Here is an 18,092-nt window from a genome sequence, read left to right on the forward strand (position 1 = left end):
CGAAGGCACGCAGCTGGAAGTTCAGGTCCAGAGGGACGTGCCATTAATCTTGAAAATGTTAGTAAAGCTGTGGAATTCAAGTTCAGGTTTAAAAATAACTGGGTTATTCTGAACCAAGTGAGGGCTCTAATCGAGGATGGAAAGATTCCTGTCAGGAACACAGAGGCAGGGTCACACTATATACTGCTGAATTGACACATTTTTATGGTGCATTGGCAAACATGTTGCAATTTGACATTTTCAATGTTATTTCCGATATATTTATTTGGGTTTTAAGATCCAGGACTCTGTGTATTTGACCCGCTTGGTGTAAGCTGGAGCACTGTATGCCAAATGTCAGGACAATGCATCAGGAGCTGGCTAAGTGAGTCACAGGAGAAGCTCCACTTTTTGTCAACATCAATTTGTCCCATAAAAGAAATAGCCCCTACTTTGTCTTATGATATCTTGCGATTGCGTTGGGATTCCAAAGCAAGTCAACACAAGCATCTTATAAAGATTTTATCTTTATGAAATAGTTGGGGAACTTTATCTTGATCTTTTAAGGTGTTTAATAAAGCACAATAGTGTGAAACGCACTCAGAGTCCAGTTCACTAATACCTCTACCAACTAACTTTTGTATTTGTGTTTTCTTTGTTTCATGCTCTAATTCTGTCATGTTTTTCTGACAATTTCAATAAAGATGAATACTCCTTCCAAACCCAATACTTAACCCAAGAAGACACAATTTTTCCACATAGTAATACCAAGCTTCACAACTCTCTTCCTGGCCCATGGTAAAAAAACACACTTATCTTTTAGAAAACATAACAGTAGCCAACATTCTAGAGTTCATTCACTAAATGAAATTCTTCGAAAACAAGAATCTCAATTTCTCTCTCTATGAACATTCATAAATAAAATTTTAGCATGTCGACTTTCTATTTTAGGTGGAGGCTTCTACATATGCCCCCCTCCATTGCGTGATGTTCTCCATAGAATGCTGTCCCAAAAACACACAGTCCTGAAAGATTTAGTAATATGGGGGATTTACCCTATATCTTATTTTTTTCAAATGCATGCTCAGTCTCCAAACTCTGTAATACTTCATTTCCTCTATCAGACCACCACCTCCTATCATTTGTTCTCGAGTGCCCCCACACCCAATATCCTCAACCTAACCCCCCGCAACTCAGGAAGAATCGGAATTCTCTTGACCTCCAGTAACTCTCATCCATCCCTACCTTCTCCTGTCCCTCTCTGGGTATCTCCTCATATAATGCTACCCTCAACTCTGCCCTAGACGCTGCCGCCACGCTCCAAGCAAGCTCCTTAAGGAGGGCGTGCATCCAACTACACTTAGTCAACCTGCTACCTGCAGAGATGCTCCCGCTGAACGCTGCTGGTAGAAGTCTTGCACCTTGTCAGACTTTCTACACTATAAAATTGTCTTGCGCTCATACAGTGCAGCCATCACCCTTGCTAAACAGTCCTACTTTTCTTTTTTCATTAGTTCATGCTCCCGCAGTCCTAGGCATCTCTTTAATACTTTTTTAACTCTCTTCTTTGCCCTGCTGTGGCCACCCCACAAACTAATCTTTCAGCTGATAGCTTTCCATGTTACTTTACTGACAATATTAAACAGTTAAGGAATGAATTATCCCCCCTTCTCACCTCTCTATCTCAACCTCACTTGGACCATACCAACACTACCCTCCAAGACTTCCCTCCAGCTACTGAACAGGAGGTGGCTGCGCTTCCTCATCCCACCACCTGTCCTCTTGATCCTCTTGATTGTCAAAGCATTCTAACCTAACATGTAGCTTTTTTTAGGTTTACCTTGAGTTTGGAAAGAAGCAGCTCGTGATCCTCAAGCAATTTTTTAGATTCTTCTAGATTGTTGCCAATATCAAGTAAATTGGGTACGGCTTCTGATAACTGTAGATTCACCAATTCCCCACACTGAAAATAAAATAGCAACATATTATAAATCCATATATAGAATTTGAAAATGGAAAAAAAAAACAACTTGTGAATTACACATACGCCATGTGTGCACATATGTTAAAACTTTTAAAATTACAGCGAGGCATTTTGGAGCACACACACAAATACAAATCTGAAGGGTGGAATTATAAATACTTGCAAAAAATTGTGATATGTACCAATTACTTCCAAAAGTAAAATGTATTGCTTATTATTGAAAAGCGTGTGATTTAATAGGATATCATTAATAAATGATATAATTTAAAGTACAGAATTTTGAAACACAGACTTGCTACAGTCAAAATGGATGTAATGAAATTGGAGAGCTGATTTGTTAAATTCTTCATTTCACTAGACATCAGAGTTTGCTATAACATTGATCATATAAAATGGCGTTAGGATATATAGACTGGATTTACAGAAGAGTATAAGACAGTCAGACTTTGACAATAAATGAGGAGAATTTGTTCTAAAGTGTCTTGGACCCAGAATAGATGGAAAGACCAAGCCCAGTCACTTGACTCCACAGAAGGAAGAATGTTGAAGTTTAGTTTTATATTTCCTTAGCAGCTAGCTTGGAAGTGAAAGGTTAATGCACTGCCGTCTGAAAGACCAATAAGACAGTTGTTATTAGATCTCCCGGACTACAATTCAAGTTGATTTTTATTTTTATTTTTTATTTTATTTTTTTTATGAGTACTCAGTCACAAGTATTAAGCGCCAACACCTCTTCAAATCACTACAGATGTTCTGGAAGAGTAGAACTCACCTGCTGTAGCTTAGCGAAAGGGAGCATTGAGCTCTAGATCCTTTTAATAAAAGCGCAGTGTGCCAGTAAAGGTGTAAATACATTTATGACACTGTACTATACATGACTGCAGTTTAAAGAACGTGACGCTTGGCAGACCTTTGTGGATTAAGATAAGAACCTGTTCAAAATAGTAATTTAACGTGAGGAGCTGTTTATAGCACTACGCAGCACTACGCACTATGCCATGCTACCCTCTTGCTCTTTTTAACTGAAGATAATAGAAGTGTTAGTTAAATAATGTTTGGACTGAGGCTGCACTTTGTGTGTATATAATTAACAATGTGTTTTGTATCATAAAATGTTATTGAACATATTATTGCAAAAAGTTATTTGGCTTGAGGTGAAGAAAATAGTAAAATATAATTAATGTAGACCAATATCCGTAATATGTTTGATAGTCTGTGTGCTTTAAAAATAAATTGTTTACACCTATTCTTTTAAGATGCTCATAAGGTCCAGAGACTTAATGTGTGAACTTGTGAAATACAAGATGATACATCGCTATTAGAGAAATTTAATAAAGCATTTATATGCATGTGATTAAAATGATTACCATCAGAAAACAAAATTCAATATATACACTGAACAAAATTATAAATGCAACACTTTTTTGTTTTTGCCCCCATTTTTCATGAGCTGAGCTCAAAGATCTAAGACTTTTTCTATGTACACAAAAGGCCTATTTCTCTCAAATATTGTTCACAAATCTGTCTAAATCTGCTTTTGTGAGCACTTCTCCTTTGCTGAGATAATCCATCCACTTCAGAAGGTTTGGCATATCAAGATGCTGATTACACAGCATGATTATTGCACAGCTGTGCCTTAGGCAGGCCACAATAAAAGGCCACTCTAAAATGTGCAGTTTTACTGTATTGGGAGGATCCGGGGGGGTCCGAAAAGCAGTCAGTATCTGGTGTGACCACCATTTGCGTCACGCAGTGCAACACATCTCCTTCGCATAGAGTTGATCAGGTTGTTGATTGTGGCCTGTTGAATGTTGGTCCACTCCTCTTCAATGGCTATGCGAAGTTGCTGGATATTGGCAGGACCTGGAACACGCTGTCGTATACACCGATCCAGAGCATCCCAAACATGCTCAATGGGTGACATGTCCGGTGAGTATGCTGGCCATGCAAGAACTGGGATGTTTTCAGCTTCCAGGAATTGTGTACAGATCCTTGCAACATGGGGCTGTGCAGGGCCGGACTGGGGATACAAAGCAGCCCTGGAAAAAAAAATCTATGCCAGCCCCATAAGTCATTGCGCCATATATTGTCGCATGTAATATGTAAGGATATGTCTTGCCACCCCAGATAATAGAGTAATATATATATAAAAATATATATATATATATATATATATATATATATATATATATATATTGCTTTTTCTAATATAATATATTGGTCCTTTCAGAGTAAAACATTTAATTATACAGTAAGCATACTCACATGGAGACACAGACAATCTCACTGACACACACAAGCTCATTGATACACAGCCTCATAGACAAACAATTTCACTAATATACATAAGCTCATTGACATAAAAACACAAGCTCACTCACTAGCAGGCACACACACACACACACATGCAAGCAAGCAAGCTCACTAGCAGGCGCACACACACACACACACAGCTTAATGTAGTGGTTCTGGTGTCTATAGCCTGTCCCTGCAGGCTTTTGAATGTAAACACTGACTTTGCAGAGAAAAGGCAGTGTTTACATTGCTTCCTAGTGACACCTCTAGTGACAGACACTCAGACGGTCACTAGAGGCGCTTCCTGTGTCAGTGCGGATTGGCTGAGATCATCAAGCTTGATGATCTCAGTCATAGAGGCAGAGACCAGCACGACGTTGGGGAAAAAAAAAAGTGAGTAAAACACTATTTTTAAAAACACACACAGACACCACGACTGACACACACACACACACACCATGACAGACACACACACACACACACCATGACAGACACACACACACACACACCATGACAGACACACACACACACACCATGACACAGCCACACACACCATGATACAGACACACCGTGACACAGACGACACAGACACACACAGCATGACACATACAGACACACACAGCGTAACACAGACAGACACACAGTGTAACAGAGACAGACACACACACAGCATGACACAGATAGACACACAGCATAACACACACACACACACACACACACACTGCATGACATAGACAGACACACAGCATGACACAGACACACTGCATGACACAGACAGACACACACACACACCGCATGACACAGACAGACACACACACCATGACAAACACACACACCGTGACACAGACACACACGACACAGACAGACACACACACACATCATGACACAGACAGACACACACACACAGCATGACACAGACAGACAGACACACACACACTGCATGACACAGACACACACACACAGCATGACACAGACAGACACACATACACAGCATGACACAAACAGACACACACAGCATGACACAAACAGACACACACAGCATGACACAGACAGACACACACATAGCATGACAGACACACACAGCATGACACAGACAGACACACACACACACAGCATGACAGACACACACACACAGCATGGCACAGACACCCACACAGCATGACACAGACACACACACACAGCATGACACAGACAGACACACACAGCATGACAGACACACACACAGCATGACACAGACAGACAGACAGACACACACACACAGCATGACACAGACAGACACACACACAGCATGACACAGACACACACACACACATGACAGACAGACACACACACACACACACTTTTTGGTACCTGTGGGTGGGCAGACTGATTGCTGTGCTGGCGGCCGCAGGGGAAGCTTTTCATGAGGCCGCTGGGGGAGCAGGCTCTTCTGGGGGAGCAGGCTGTTCTGTCTCTGCTCCCCTTCCCTCGCGCGCAGCTTGATGAGACCGGAGCCGGAATATGACGTCATATTTCCCGGTATCCCAGTGGGCCAGTCCGGCCCTGGGGCTGTGCATTATCATGCTGCAACATGAGGTGATGGTCATTGATAAATGGCACAACAATGGGCCTCAGGATCTCGTCACGTAATTTCTGTGCATTCAAAATGCCATCAATAAAATGCACCTGTGTTTGTTGTCCATAACATATGCCTGCCTATACCATAACCCCCACCGGCACCATGGGCCACTCAATCCACAACGTTGACATTAGCAAACCGCTCACCCACACAACGCAATACACGCTGTCTGCCATCTGCCCTGTACAGTGAAAACTGTGATTCATCCGTGAAGAGAACACCTCTCCAAAGTGCCAGACGCCATTGAATGTGAGCATTTGCCCACGACGACAAACTGCAGGCAGGTCGAGACCCTGATGAGGATGACAAGCATGCAGATGAGCTTCCCTGAGACAGTTTCTGACAGTTTGTGCAGAAATTCTTTAGTTATGCAAACCGATTGTTGCAGCAGCTGTCCAGGTGGCACGTCTTAGACGATCTTGGAGGTGAAGATGCTGGATGTGGAGGTCCTGGGTTGGTGTGGCTACACATTGTCTGCAGTTGTGAGGCCGGTTGGATGTACTGCCAATTTCTCTGAAACACCTTTGGAGACGGCTTATGGTAGAGAAATGAACATAAAATTCACTAGCAACAGCTCTGGTGGACATTCCTGTAGTCAGCATGCCAATTGCCTCAAAACTTGCAACATCTGTGGATTGTTTCTATAACCTTTAAAGGCAGCAGAAATGGACAAAAAATAGTGCAATATGTAGCAGTAATTTGGACTATTTAAGGTAGGTACAATTAGTTGAGCTACTAAGAGCTCCGCTGTTATGCGCCTGGACGGTACAATCCCTGGATATGGATATATGTAGCTCTGTTCTGTTGTTCTTGCCGTCCAATATATATGGGAAAACACAATAGAGAGAGAGATATTAAGGTGTAGTACATGCGTACACAAAGTAAAAGATAAAAAGCGGTATCCTACTTACAATATCCAGAGTAATGCAGGATACACCAAGGAGAATGGTGACGGGTATGTCATGAAATAAAACAAAAATAATAAAATGGAAATATATATCTAAAATTCTAAATACTTTATTTGAAGTAGAATATATATATATATATATATATATATATATATATATATATATGGCCAGACTCTGGCACTCATCCCCAAAAAAACAAATAAAAAGAGTAATATTACCCGGGTGCTTCCAAACCAATAGATAAATGTAGTCAATCAGGAGCACTCCCTTGGATTTTCAAAACGGTATTTAATCAAGTGTTAATAACTCACATCAACGTTTCAACCCTATAGGGTCTTTATCAAGACCCTGATTCCTACATGTATATATATATGCTCCTGATTCACTACATGTATATATATATATATATATATATATACACCCCCTGTCCCCCACTAAAGCCCCTTTTCACCCATTACAGTCTTTATACTCCCATTATCGTTCCAATTTTTTTAAATAATTTTCCCTCAGCACCTGTCTCCTCACTACAGCCCATATCTCGCCCACTACAACCCCTATTCCTGCATTCGACCCCCTGTCCCTCCCTGAAGCCCCTTTTAACCCACTACAGTCTCTAACCCCCAAAAAACAACCAACAATCCATGTTTACCCAATACAGCTCTTAATTCCCTAACCAACCACTACATGCCCTATCCCCTATTACAGCCCCTATCCACCAAACCCCCACACTACAGTCTCTATCCCTCAATTTCAACCCCTATCCCCCACACTTCAGGACCTATCCCCCCACTACAGCCTATATTCACACACAACAGCCCTAGTCCACCTCTAAAGTACCACCTCCCACAGTACAACCCTTTCTGTAACACAATGATGTACATGTAGCCAATGTGTGTATGTGGATGAGGCTTATATGGGTGTAGCTTGTAAGTTGCCAGGCACAAGTGGGTTCCATGATCTCCTATTGCCCGTAAGCAACAATACAAACAATGGCAAACCTTGGCTTTGAAGAGGTTTGTGAAAAACATTTGACAATTCCCATAAACCCTGTTTGACAATAATTGCAGGTTCATATTAATGTGTGTATCTGACTGCACATGTAATCTGTATATCTCCTTATATATTATGTGCATAAGTGACCACATATAATTTGTATTTATGCTGTGTGTTATGTGCATGAACCCAGAGACACTCAGATGGATGGGGAAGGGGACAGTGACACACAAAGAGGGACTGGGAAAGGTGACACATAGACACCCCAAGGGGTTGGGGAAGGGGACAATGGCAAACACAGAGTGGCTGGGGAGGGAGAAATGAGACATGCCAAGTGGCTGGAGGGAGAATCAAGCAAAGGGGCTGGAGGAAGAGACACACAAAGGGTCCGGGGGAAAAGACACACAAAGGGGTTGGGGGAAAAGACACACAAAGGGGTTGGGGGAGAAAGTGACACACATAGGGGTTTGGGAGAAAGAGACACACTATGTTTTTCAATTTTTGTTTTTGGAGGGGTGCAAGTAGTGAATCTTGCCTAGGGTGCAATATTCTCTAGCACCAGCCCTGCCTAAATATCATTGCTCCCTATTCATCTTAAGACATCTAAACCACTTTCCGCTCCCTTCAAGCCATCAGCCTTCAGCCCTTTTTATCATTCCTCTACCTATAGTACTTGACATTCAGGAATATATGACACCCGGAAACCTTAATTCTATGTCACCATGTTCATCCCATAATCCCATATGTGTGGTATGTATGTAAAAATGCATGTGAATATTTGTATGGAGTCTCAATACATGTGGGTGCAAGTGTACCCGTATGTGAATGTATCCTGCATATCTCCTCCAGATGTGTCTTTTAGACAAGTGTTTATCCCGGAACTCTCAAGTGTCTAACTCTTTCCCTCTTGTACCTCAACCACATCTGCCCCTCTCCTCAGTCTCCGCGTCATGTGCCTTACTCTGCCATCTCACACACATGTGCTGCTCCTCACCATGAATACTGGCATTAGTTTCTCCAGAACCTCCTCATAGATATCCCGCAGTGTTGTCCCCACAGTTAGTATACCACTGAACACAACTTGTGTTAGACTGGGCATATCGCTACAGAATTAAAGAAACATTCCACGCTGAAGTTGATACTAATTAATTTAATTAATTAATTAGATTTGGGTTAGTTGATTGTGAACATTTTGGTTGACATTTATTATTAATGCATTTGATAGCTAATGCATAGCAAAAGAAATATTAAAAGAAAATTAATATATAGAACTTTGTAGTTCACATTATTGCTGCAAATACCTGGAATTTGGAAATTCTGTAATCCGCTCCAGCCAAACTAGGTAGTGACCCAGCAGAAGATTATAAGATATGTAATTCAACACCTAAAACAGTTCCATTCAACAAGAATGATGAATGGAGAAACTGCACTGCTGTGAAATCACTTAGACTGGTAGAGGGGAAGTATAAGCTGTCTCTTTTGTAAAGCTAGAAGCGTGGTTTATTTTTAAAGGTGATTAGAGCACCCCTTATCCATTTATTTAATATAATGAAGCGAGGAAGGAATAGGGAACACTTTGCACCATAATCCAGGAAAATAATACATTTTAAATGCACTCCAGGTTGACAAGCCCCCTTTTGGGGGACCCACACAGTTTTTGGGGATTAGTACAGTGTCACTGACACCATCACCCCTCATAACTGTCAATCTTGATCATTGTCCATTAGTATAATATTTAATTAAAATGTGGTATTGTTACTCAGACTCAGATACTTCTAGAGCTGCAAGCAGATCGCTCTTTATTTACATCTGTGAAACAAATTAGTGTAAAAAAAAAATCACTGTGTGTCAAGTTTACTCTGAATCAATTTGACTATATGCTGCTGTAAGTACGTGAAGAAAAGACAACTCATTACACTTATAAAGACATTATTACATTTCAATATCCACTTATAGCGTAAAATAAAACTGCCAGCATATGCCGGCAGACACATAAATAAATTGCGAGGCTAAATGGACTTTTCCAGGAAGGATTAATGCTGAATGGAAATATCACTAGTCAGAGAGTAAACACTATATCTTGCTACTGTGCAACTCTAACAGCAGATCCCATTCCTGACCATTCTCTCCCCCACTTATAATTTAAAGGACCACTATAGCATAATGAATACAAACCTATATTCCTAATGCTATAGTGTCCCTGTCCCTAAATCTATATAGGGCTTACCTCTCTGCCTCCCACGACGTCACGGAGGAAGCAAAGCTTCCTCTGCGGTGGTCCAATTCAATGCTTCTCATAGAGGGCTTCCATATCACATAAACAAGTGTTATTCAGTCAGAGCAGCTGAAGCACCACTAGTGGCTGTCCTTATGATGGCCACTAAAAGGTGGATTTAACCTTAAAAACACAGCACCCAGGCCACTTCATTGAGATTAAGCTGTGTGGGGTGACTATAGTGTCCCTTTATGAAAATTTTTGGAAAACTATTGTCACTGGTTCTAGAGAACACAAAGCCAGCAGTTTGTACTGCCATATCGAGCAGAATGACATTGATGTACTAGATTGAAATAAAGGTGTGGAGTGGAGAAATTGTGAAGGTATTTCATCATGTCATGAGCTGAAATTTAATGTTATGGCTTACGTACTGCTCCATTATCTCTACAATTTACATTTACATATTTTTTAAAGTATTACTTATACACCATCCCAGAGTAAGCAATCAGACTGTTTAAAAACATTTAACAATGTTCCCCCAGGTGCCTGTTGCCCTTTCCCTGGACAAGGCAGCGGACATCTGGTGAACTCCAGGTATGTTGACAAGACATTGCTTCATGGTTTGTCTGTTTACAATAGGAGGACATCAGGGCACTTCTGGTTATGGGGTTAGGAGTGTTCCTTTAACTCTTTTATAGAACCAAATGCACTGCGTGTAGACTACTGTCCACACAAAATAAATTACTGTGAATAATTATTTTTCAAATATATATATATGTCTATATTATGTTAGACACTTGTGTGAGGCATGGCCATTTTGGGAGTGTACAATCTTCAGCCATCAGGGGAATCTACCTGGGGAACATACACTGAATCTTGAAGTCTTCATCTCCATCATATACTGGTGGGAATTATGGTGATGGTCCTTCTGGCTTTACACACAACTATTGAATATACATCATATTGTGTACTATTAAACCCAGTCACCCTGACACAACACCTCAAATTAGCAACGATATTTTCGATGACAAGCACAGCCCTATTCTTGATCTGTTACCAATACCACGTAAAAGGGATGGGAGAAGAGAATGTGATTGAGGAAAAGGTAGGGGTAGGACATATGGCAGCATGGGAGGTAAGAGAGAAAATGTGGAGGAAAAGAAAGTAAGGCTTGTAGTGAAGTAAATGTGGCCAGGGGCGGACTGAGAGCCCTCGGGGCCCACGGGCAAAATAAATCAAGGGCCCCCTTACAGGCCCCACCCATGCTCCACAGCAAGCCCTACCCTTGTCCCGCCTCCAGCCACACCCTACACAATCTTTAGACACAAGGAACAAAAGTGCAATCATCCCCTCGAGGCCCCAGTAGAGACTACAATTGAGGGCTAATGGGCCATGGAGGGGGGTCTTTCTAGCAGAGGCTCTCTCAGTGTCCTTTAGAGAGTGTGTTATAAAGAATCCCCTCCAGGCCCAATTAGAGACTACAATGGAGTCTAATAGGCTTGGAAGGGGGTCTTTCTATCAGAGGCCATCTCAGCGTCCATTAGATAGACTCTGCTGGAAACAGTCACCTCCAGGCCCCAGTAGAGACTACAATTGAGGGCTAATGGGCCATGGAGGGGAGGTCTTTCTAGCAGAGGCTATCTCAGTGTCCTTTAGAGAGTATTAGAAAGAATCTACTCCAGGCCCCATTAGAGACTACAATGCAGTCTAATGGTGCCTGGAGGGGGGTCTCTCCTATTTACAATATAGCAACACAACATAGCTTGCTGATACCTAGGCCAAGTTACCTTAATTACTGTTGCTGGAAGGCTGTGGGCTTGCTGGCTGCGGCTGGCTGGCTGTGGCTTCCCGGCAGGCTGTGGGCTTCCTGGCTACTGCCGGCAGGCTGTGGGCTTGCTGTAGGTCTGTGGGCTGGCTTCTGGCCAGTGGCTGGCTGCTGGCCTGTGGGCTGGCTAACTGGTGGCCTGGTTGGCCTGTGGGCTGGCTGGCCGGCCTGTGGGCTGGCTGGCTACGGGGGCACTTGTAGATTATTTAAAGAAATAATCCATGCACAATAACCACTGCTGCTCTGTGTAGTGGTTATGGTGCCAGGAGGGCCGGGACCCGTCCCAGAGTAAGTAGTCAAACCGTTTAAGAACACTTTGAGAACTTACCTGGGGTCTGCTGGGATATGGGGCTGTAGTAGGGTATAGGAGCAGTGGTGCAATGTGTGAGGGGTGCAGTGTGTGTGAAAGGTTCAGTGTGTGTGTGTGTGTGGGGGGGGTGTAGTGTGTGAATGTGTAGGGTGTGTGTGGCAATGTTAGTATGGGGGTCTGTGTATGGGGGTCTGTGTATGTGTGTGTGTGTGTGTGTGTGTGTGAGGCAATGTGTGTAAATGTGTGTGGCGACAGTGTGTGTGTATGGGGGGCAGTGAGTGAATGTGTATGGTGTGTGTGTGTGTGTGTGGGGGCAGTGTGTGTATGGGGCTAATCCCTGGTGGTCGCAGTGTTGAGAGTGAACTCTAGCCCGTAGCTCCAGGGCTAGAGTTCACTCTTGCGAGAGCCGGAGCGTTGCCATGGTAACTGCCGGCAGCGCTCTGTGCTCGCGTGAGAAGGACCCAGAGGAGCTGCAGGCTAAGCTCCCGGGTCCTCTCTTCTTCCCTCCCCTGACGGCTGCCCGCACGATGCCTGCAGACCGGGGAGAGAGATCGGCCAGGGGGATCCACCAATGATATATACAACCCCTCTGTGTGCCTTTTTGTCTCCCCCAGTCCCTCTGTATGTTTCTTTCTCCCCCACACTGCTCCTCTGTGTCCATGTCTCCCCTCTCCTTCCCAGTCTCTCTTCCCCCTCTGCCTCTTTCTCCCCCTCCCCTTGTGTGTCTCTCTCATTTTTCCCTGTGTCTCTCGTCCCCTCTGTCTCTTTCTCCCCCTTTTCCCTGTGTCTCTCTCTACCCCACATCTCTCGTCCCCTCTGTCTCTTTCTCCCCCCTTTCCCTGTGTCTCTCTCTACCCCACATCTCTCGTCCCCTCTGTCTCTTTCTCCCCCCTTTCCTTGTGTCTCTCTCTACCCCACATCTCTCGTCCCCTCTCTTTCTCCCTCCTTTCCCTGTGTCTCTCTCTACCCCACATCTCTCGTCCCCTCTGTCTCTTTCTCCCCCCTTTCCCTGTGTCTCTCTCTACCCCACCTCTCTCTTCCCCTCTGCCTCTTTCTCCCCCCTCCACCATCTCTCTATTCCCCCTCTTTCTCCCCCTGTGTCTCACTCTTCCCCCCTGTCTCTTTCTCCCTCCTTTCCCTGTGTCACTCTCTCCCTCCCTCTGTCTCTTTCCTTCCCCTCCCCCTGTCTCTCTATTTTCCCACTGCCTGTTTCTTTCCTTTACCCCTGCCTCTATCTATTCCCTCTCTCTGTGTTATTTCCCCCCTCTCATTTACCGACAGAAGGGGCCGGCCGTGGTACATGCTGGAGCCGCCGGGCCGGGTGGCAGCCTCGCCGGTCCGGCGGCACTCCTGTCAGGCTGTCACTAACGCTGAGGACGGAAGGAGGGAGGAGCATGTCTCTCTCTCATGTTCCCTTGCGGTTCCCTCATCCTGTGCTGGGAATTGTGGGAACCGCAAAGTAGCATGAGAGAGAGACATGCTCCTCCCTCCTTCCGCCCTCAGCGTTAGTGACAGCCTGACAGGAGTGCCGCCAGACCAGCGAGGCGGCCACCCGGCCCGGCGGCTCCAGCATGTACCGCGGCCGGCCCCTTCTGTCGGTAAATGAGAGGGGGGAAATAACACAGAGAGAGGGAAGGGATCACCAAAAGAGGGTACCCGGGTACCAAACCTAAACCTAATAAAGTAGTATTCCCTACTGTACAAATTACAGACAGTTTAAGCAATATTGATACATGTGAGCCTCCTGACACTGGCTGCTTTGCAACAAAGGCTTTAATTTAATGTGTTTGGATCAGCATCGGAAATGATCACTATCTGTTAGAAAAACGTTTCAAATGATTTATCTACAAAAAGAATTTCCATAGACTTTATTAGTGACTTCTGTAGAAAAGTAATTGGAAACGTTTTTCTTACAGATTGTGATCTCCCACATATATACTTATATTTCTGATGCTGATCCAAACAAATTAAGATGTTTTATTAACATGGGACACAAGCACAAAAAATTATCACTATCAAAAACAGCTGAATGAATGTCTGAATGATGCACAATTGGGAAATGAGTGAGGAAGAAGATGTGGTAATTATTATTATTATTGCCACCTATGGATCTGTGAAGAGATATAAGAGGGGCTAGAATTGTTCAGTGCTTTATAGGTATAGGTTACCACTTGACTCCTATAGGATACAGGAAGCCAATGTAAGCAGGGCCGGCGCTACCTGTAAGGCGGACTAGGCAGGAGCGCCGGCCCCCCTCATGCTGCAGCCGCCCGAGCGCTCTGTAGAGAGCCTCAGGCGGCTGCAGCTTTGCCCGGGCTGGTGCGTCCATGAGGGCGCACCGCCCGGGCGCAGCATGAGGAGAGGGACTAACAGGAGGGAAGCACTGTAGCATGAGGAGAGGGACTAACAGGAGGGACTAACTGTAGCGTGGCCGAGCGCTGTATGGTCCGCCGGTACAGGGAGCATCGGTGTCCTGTACCCAGCCGGACTAACAGGAAGTGCACACTGAGTGTGCACTTCCTGTTAGTCCGGCCGGGTACAGGAAACAAAAGTTCCCTGTACCCGCGGATCATACAGAGCTCAGCCACGCTACAACACAGGTGGGGGGGGGAGATATAAATAGAAAGGGAGGGGGAGATAAATTGAAAGGGAGGGGGAGATAAATTGAAAGGGAGGGAGGGGAGATAAATTGAAAGGGGGGGAGATAAATTGAAAGGGAGGGGAGATACATTGAAAGGAGGGGGAGATACATTGAAAGGAGGGGGAGATAAATTGAAAGAGGGGATATAAATTGAAAGGGAGGGGGGAGATAAATTGATAGGGGGTAGATAAATTGAAAGGGAGGGGAGATAAATTGAAAGGGGGTAGATAAATTGAAAGGGAGGGAGGGGAGATAAATTGAAAGGGGGGAGATAAATTGAAAGGGGGGGAGATAAATTGAAAGGGGGGGAGATAAATTGAAAGGGGGGAGGGGAGATAAATTGAAAGGGGGGAGATAAATTGAAAGGGGGGAGATAAATTGAAAGGGGGGAGATAAATTGAAAGGGGGGAGATAAATTGAAAGGGGGGGAGATAAATTGAAAGGGGGGAGGGGAGATAAATTGAAAGGGGGGAGATAAATTGAAAGGGGGGAGATAAATTGAAAGGGAGGGGGGAGATAAATAGAAAGGGGGAGATAAATTGATAGGGGGGTAGATAAATTGAAAGGGAGGGAGGGGAGATAAATTGAAAGGGGGTAGATAAATTGAAAGGGAGGGAGGGGAGATAAATTGAAAGGGGGAGATAAATAGAAAGGGAGGGGAGATAAATTGAAAGGGGGGAGATAAATTGAAAGGGAGGGGGAGATAAATTGAAAGGGAGGGGGAGATAAATTGAAAGGGAGGGAGGGGAGATAAATTGAAAGGAAGGGGGGAGATAAATTGAAAGGGAGGGAGGGGAGATAAATTGAAAGGGGGGGAGATAAATTGAAAGGGAGGGAGGGGAGATAAATTGAAAGGGGGGGGGGAAGATAAATTGAAAGGGAGGGAGGGGAGATAAATTGAAAGGGGGGGGAGATAAATTGAAAGGGAGGGGGAGATAAATTGAAAGGGGGAGATAAATTGATAGGGGGTAGATAAATTGAAAGGGGGGAGATAAATTGAAAGGGGGGGAGATAAATTGAAAGGGGGGAGGGGAGATAAATTGAAAGGGGGGGAGATAAATTGAAAGGGGGGAGGGGAGATAAATTGAAAGGGGGGAGATAAATTGAAAGGGGGGAGATAAATTGAAAGGGAGGGGGGAGATAAATAGAAAGGGGGAGATAAATTGATAGGGGGGTAGATAAATTGAAAGGGAGGGAGGGGAGATAAATTGAAAGGGGGTAGATAAATTGAAAGGGAGGGAGGGGAGATAAATTGAAAGGGGGAGATAAATAGAAAGGGAGGGGAGATAAATTGAAAGGGGGGAGATAAATTGAAAGGGAGGGGGAGATAAATTGAAAGGGAGGGGGGGAGATAAATTGAAAGGGAGGGAGGGGAGATAAATTGAAAGGGAGGGAGGGGAGATAAATTGAAAGGAAGGGGGGAGATAAATTGAAAGGGAGGGAGGGGAGATAAATTGAAAGGAAGGGGGGAGATAAATTGAAAGGGGGGAGATAAATTGAAAGGGAGGGGGGAGATAAATTGAAAGGGAGGGGGGAAATAAATTGATAGGGGGAGATAAATTGAAAGGGAGGGAGGGGAGATAAATTGAAAGGGGGGGGGGAAGATAAATTGAAAGGGAGGGAGGGGAGATAAATTGAAAGGGGGGGGAGATAAATTGAAAGGGAGGGGGAGATAAATTGAAAGGGGGAGATAAATTGATAGGGGGTAGATAAATTGAAAGGGGGGAGATCAATTGAAAGGGAGGGAGGGGATATAAATTGAAAGGGGGGAGATAAATTGAAAGGGGGGAGATAAATTGAAAGGGGGGAGATAAATTGAAAGGGAGGGGGGAGATAAATTGAAAGGGGGGAGATAAATTGATAGGGGGTAGATAAATTGAAAGGGGGAGATAAATTGAAAGGGAGGGAGGGGAGATAAATTGAAAGGGGGGAGATCAATTGAAAGGGAGGGGGGGAGATAAATTTGTAAGGGAGGGAGGGGAGATAAATTGAAAGGGGGGAGATAAATTGAAAGGGGGGAGATAAATTGAAAGGGAGGGGAGGGGAATTGAAAGGGGGGGATAAATTGAAAGGGAAGGGGGATACATTAAAAGGGATGGGGGGAATAAATTGACAGGGAGGGTGGGGGGATAAATTGACAGGGAGGGTAGGGGAATAAATTGACAGGGGGAAAATAAATTGACAGGGAGGGGAGGAAGAAATTGACAGGGAGGGGGAATGAGAGTGGGGAGGGGAGAAGAGAGTGACAACAGGGGAGAAGAGAGTGACAACGGGGGAGAAGAGAGTGACAAGGGAGGGGGGAGAAGAGAGGGACAAGCAGGGGAGAAGAGAGTGACAAGGGAGGGGGGAAAAGAGGGACAAGGGGGGAGAAGAGAGTGACAAAGGAGGGGGGAGAAGAGAGTGACAAGGGAGGGGGGAGAAGAGAGTGACAAGGGAGGGGGGAGAGATTGACACCCATCTCACACACACACACACACACACACAATGCACCCCTTACACACAGAAAAACACACAATGCATTACACAGACACACACACACAAGCAATGCAACCCTTACACACAATGCATCCCTTGCACACACAGAAACACACAATGCATTCCTTACACACACTCAATGCACCCCTTACAGACGCACACACTGCATCCCGTACATACACAGAAACATACCTTGCAGCCCTTACACATACAAACACAGATTCACACAATGCATTCCTTACACACATATCAGGACATCCCCTACACATTCCACCCCCTATGAACAAACTCATTGGTGAAACATGAAGGTGGACCCTGGGACCCAGACCTTGAGCTGTGTAAAGGGCCCCCCAAAAATGGAGCTGCTTCCCGTTCTCCCAGAACATTGATTTTTGTGACCACAGTTACAAACAGCCTCCAGAGAGCCTGTTCTACACCAGACCAGTGGAGCCAGACTGCAGCTAGAGCCCATCATCATCCTCATCTGGTTGTAAGTAGGCAATCTAGTATATTATTCGTTGCACTAATCTCTAATTTACCTCACATTAAAGAAACACTATAGTCCCCAGAACCACTTCAGCTTAATGTAGTGGTTCTGGTGTCTATAGCCTGTCCCTGCAGGCCTATTAATGTAAACATAGCGGCACTGCAGCACTGGCGTTAGTTAACATGGCAGATCATATGGATGGGGCATTGTGATGTCACATGGGGGGGGGGGGCGGCAAACTTTACTTTTGCCTAGGGCTGCAAAAATCCTTGCACCGGCCCTGAATGTAAGGACTGACAGAGGGGTGAGGTGTGAGAGGACCGACTAGAGAGGAAAATCAGTCTGGCATCAGCATTCATTAG

At 44.5% G+C, this 18,092-nt stretch overlaps 1 protein-coding gene across 4 annotated transcripts in view; it reads right to left on the bottom strand.

Annotated features, from left to right (window-relative positions):
* CCDC141 (coiled-coil domain containing 141) overlaps positions 1-18,092 on the bottom strand; it is a 136,826-nt gene that overhangs the window by 113,699 nt on the left and 5,035 nt on the right. For all 4 annotated transcript variants that reach the window (XM_063429789.1, XM_063429786.1, XM_063429785.1 and 1 more), the window contains exon 2: positions 1,820-1,942. In XM_063429789.1, coding sequence (XP_063285859.1) covers positions 1,820-1,942 — 123 coding nt within the window. The remainder of the gene's footprint in view (positions 1-1,819; positions 1,943-18,092) is intronic.

This window comes from Pelobates fuscus, chromosome 8 (genome assembly GCF_036172605.1).
Source record: "Pelobates fuscus isolate aPelFus1 chromosome 8, aPelFus1.pri, whole genome shotgun sequence".
Taxonomy (NCBI): Eukaryota; Metazoa; Chordata; class Amphibia; order Anura; family Pelobatidae; genus Pelobates; species Pelobates fuscus.